Below are 3,686 nucleotides of genomic sequence, written 5' to 3' on the forward strand. Positions count from 1 at the left end.
ATGGTAGGCGCTGAGGCAGGCGTCACATGAGACTTTGGAACATTGCGTGCAGGTGTTGGCGGCCCCCGGGCGGTTGCAAAAGCCACAGCGGGAGGTGGCGGCCACGGCGGAGGGCGGCTTGGACTTGGAGTGGAGGTGCGGCGGCCGCTCGAGGCCCTGAGTCTGGCCCGCGTACTTCTCCCGCAAGGCGGCCCCGTGGGCCAGGCTGTCGTGGCCGGAGGCCTTGCCGGGGAAGGCGCTGGGCTTGGCGGCCGGGGAGCAGGCCAGCAGGCTGTCGCAGCGCTGGCAGAGGGCGGCACTGCAGGACAGGCCGCAGTTCTGGCACTTGGAGAGGGCGGACTCTTTGGCGGGGGTCGAGCGCTTGTGGTAGCCGGGGTGGGCGTCGTTTCTCAGCAGCCAGACGTCGGGCCGCAGGGCATCCTGCCTCCGGTAGGCGGCCCGGGGCTCCGCGTCCGTGTACAGATCCACGTCGTCCGAGCCGGGCAGATAGGGGCCGCGGAGCAGGCCGAGCCCGTTGCTGGGCGCAGGGGCCGGCAGGTCGTCGGCGCCGCCGTGCGGGGAGCCGGCCACGGTCAGGAGCGAGGGTGGCGGCCGGATGATCTCGTCCTTGAGCTCGTCCCCTGGCTCGGCGGCCGCCGGCTCCTTCCGCAGGCTCAGCGAGGTCTTCAGGGGAGGCTTCCGGCTCTCCCAGTAGCTGTCGTAGGTGTCCACCGACCGCGAGGGCTTGGTCACACGGGGCTTGTAGTAGTCCTTGGCCGCCCGCTCGCTGGCCGACTTCTGCAGCACCACGCGCGCCATCGAGGCCGACAGCGGCTCGCGGGCCTCGGCGCGCCGCCGCAGGGCCTCCGCGCACCCCCGCGCGTCCTCCACGCTGCCCCGGCGCTCGCTCACCACGTCCAGCTCCGTGTAGCCCTTGTCCTTGACCTGCGAGTGGATCTCCAGCATCTGCTCGCACTCCACCTTGGCCAGAAAGAGTTCGAAGGAGACCATCTTCACTTGCAACGTCTCGACCAGCTCTTTGAGCCTGTAGGCGGTCCCCAGCTCAGGCATGTAGCCCATGTAGCTCAGGATGGCTCGGATGTCCTCCTCCAGTAACGTCGACTTGACGTAGTACACGAAGGGGCCCGTGTAGGTCTAGGGGAAGGGAGGGCAGAGGAGCAGAGGTGGGTTCTTCTCTCCCAGACACACCGCGGAGACTGTACCCGGGCGGGCTGCACCCAGTCTGCACACGGGCAGGTGGGGAGCGGGGTTCGGGGCCATCTCAGGGCGGCAGGTAGAGGCTACTGCTCCCCAACAACTCAGCGCAAGGGTCTGAGGGAAATGACCCCGGGGGGGGCAGGGAGCAAAGCCACTGGCCTTCCACATGGGCTGCAGGGGCCCTGTTCCTTGGGGAGGTGCAGGGCAAACACTGATGGAGAAAGGGAATCGGGTCAGAGGCAGAAACACCCAGGAGCAATGCGAGTACCCTTTCTGGTATTTCCCTGAGACTTAGCCTGACCCGGGGAACTCTCCTGAGCCACCACCACCTTTGAAATGATTCAGAACTCTCGGTCTCCAGTTCCTCCTCCCCCCTCATCCCTGTCTCCCTCGCCCGCGGCAGCCTCCTCCAGGCCTCCACGCTGTCTACCTCCCATACAACCGCCAGGAGTCGTCTTCTCCAGTGGAAACTGGATCCTGGCCCTGCCAGTTTCCCAGCCCCCTTAGAATAATTTCCAGCCCCTGCCCCGGGCTCCAAGGCCCTGCATAACTGGGTGCTGCCCACCTTTCCAACCTCACGGTTTCAGATGTGAGCTGCCAGGGGCGGGCAACCAGTGAAGAGAAGGCACTATGCAGGGAGGCCAGGTGGCAGCAGGGAAGCCAGGAGGGCCCAAGCAGAGGAAGGAGGAGATTACACGGGCACAAACCCTCTTCCCAAGATGGACAGGAAGGCGCAAGAGGGGAGAGCAGCATGCAGAGCCCGTCCCCAGACCTTACCTTGATGCTTCTGAACTCCTTCTTCCAGGGGCAGAGGAAGAGGTTGATGCCCATCGTCTCGAGCATGCTGAAGGCGCAGCGCAGGGCCCGCAGGCTGGAGGAACGGAGCGAGCGCAGGGAGCTCTCCACCACCTCATAGAACTGGATCAGCCGGAATCGATAACAGGGGTCCACCTTGTGCAGGCTGAGCAGGGTGGAGGCTGCCGCCCGCAGGGACTCATCACTGCTGGGGGTGGCGTCCCCTTGGCTCTCGTGGAACTGCACGTACTTCCGGAACAAGTCATCCTTGTATTTTGCATCCATTGAACTGGGCTTCCCCATCTAATCCGATCCAGGGACAGGGGCTACCTTATCTCCTCCATGGCTTCTGGCTTAGAGGCAGGGACATTGCCAGAAGCATCGACATGCTGCCTGCCTGGACCCGCAGAACACTCTGGAAGGGGAAGACCGAGAAGCACGTCATTCCTCGAAATGAAAGGAAAAGGCTAGTGAGGCTGAAGCAGAGAGAGGAGGAGGGTCACAGGACACAAGGCTGCCCATACCAGCAGGATCCCAGCCTCAGGTCTCAACGAGTCAGACATTTCATTCCAAGATCCCCGTGCAGCCCCTGAAGGGTTCAAAGCAAGGGGGACAGGTACATGATCACACCTGTAATCATTTTTTTTTTTAAAAGGCTACTTTGGCTGCCGACCCTTGGAGAGTCCCTTGATCTGCCTTGGTTTTTCTGTGGGGTGGGGGTTTTGGCCATGCCCTGTCTTCTGGGATATTAGTTCCCCAACGAGGGATTGAACCTGTGCCCCCTGAAGTGGAGGCATAAGTCCTAACCACAGGACCACGAGGGAATCCCACCCCACCTTTGTTTTTTACGGTTCTCTCTTGGGAGAGGACAAAACCTTCTAAGCTGGACGCACAGGATTCACACACTCTTGCCGTCTCCCTGGCCACTTGTTAGTAGAGCAGGCACAGATCCATCAGTATTCTTGGCGCTACGATGCTGCAGTAATCGGTATTCATCAAGGGATACTGCCAGGGCCAGGGGAGGCAACACAGCCCACAGGGGTTACAGACAGATTTCAAAGCTGGACTGCCTGGGTGTGAACCCTGGATCTGCTTCTCCAGGTTACTTGGGCCAAGTACTCAATTCAGTTTTCTCATCTGAAAAAGGGGGTTAATAATTCTTACAGTCCAGAGCTGGTAGAAGGATTCTCTGCAGTCTGTACAGAAAGCTCTTCAGGGACTTCCCCGTGGCCAGTGGTAAAGAACCTGCCCTCCAATGCAGGGGGTGAGGGTTCCATCCCTGGTCAGGGAACTGCGACCCCAGACGCCTTGGGGTAACTAGGGAAGCCTGAACACTGCCACAAAGAGCCCGCAGACTACAACGAAGCCCCAGTACAGCCAAGGGAAGGAAAGGAAAAGAACGCTCTCCAGAATGCCAGCTCAGAGTAGGCTCATGAGGCACACAAGCAGGCGCTCCCAGTGTCAGAAGGTGCGACACCTGCCAAGCGCTCTCGGGAGGTGAGATCAGTGAGGCAAGTATCTCCCACTGGGGTGGACATGTGCTTCCACACTCACCTGGCCTGCATTTCCTGCCCACAAGCTCCATGGGTGCAGATTGTGACCAAGTGACTCAGGAAAGGTCACAGTGCCAGGGCAGGGCACACGCTTCATAAAAGCCTGCCGCTGTCTTGAGTGAGTGTGTGGGGGGAGGGGGG

General features: G+C 61.2%; 1 protein-coding gene across 2 annotated transcripts in view; it reads right to left on the reverse strand.

Annotated features, from left to right (window-relative positions):
- SPATA2 (spermatogenesis associated 2) overlaps positions 1-3,686 on the reverse strand; it is an 11,480-nt gene that overhangs the window by 2,354 nt on the left and 5,440 nt on the right. For both annotated transcript variants that reach the window (XM_010835087.1, XM_010835089.1), the window contains exons 2-3: positions 1,975-2,407; positions 10-1,134 (exon numbers count right to left, since the gene is read on the reverse strand). In XM_010835087.1, the coding sequence (XP_010833389.1) occupies positions 10-1,134; positions 1,975-2,295 (1,446 nt within the window). In that variant the 5' untranslated portion in view covers positions 2,296-2,407. The remainder of the gene's footprint in view (positions 1-9; positions 1,135-1,974; positions 2,408-3,686) is intronic.

The sequence above is a fragment of the Bison bison genome, unplaced genomic scaffold (genome assembly GCF_000754665.1).
Source record: "Bison bison bison isolate TAMUID 2011002044 unplaced genomic scaffold, Bison_UMD1.0 scf7180017864038, whole genome shotgun sequence".
Lineage (NCBI taxonomy): Eukaryota > Metazoa > Chordata > Mammalia > Artiodactyla > Bovidae > Bison > Bison bison.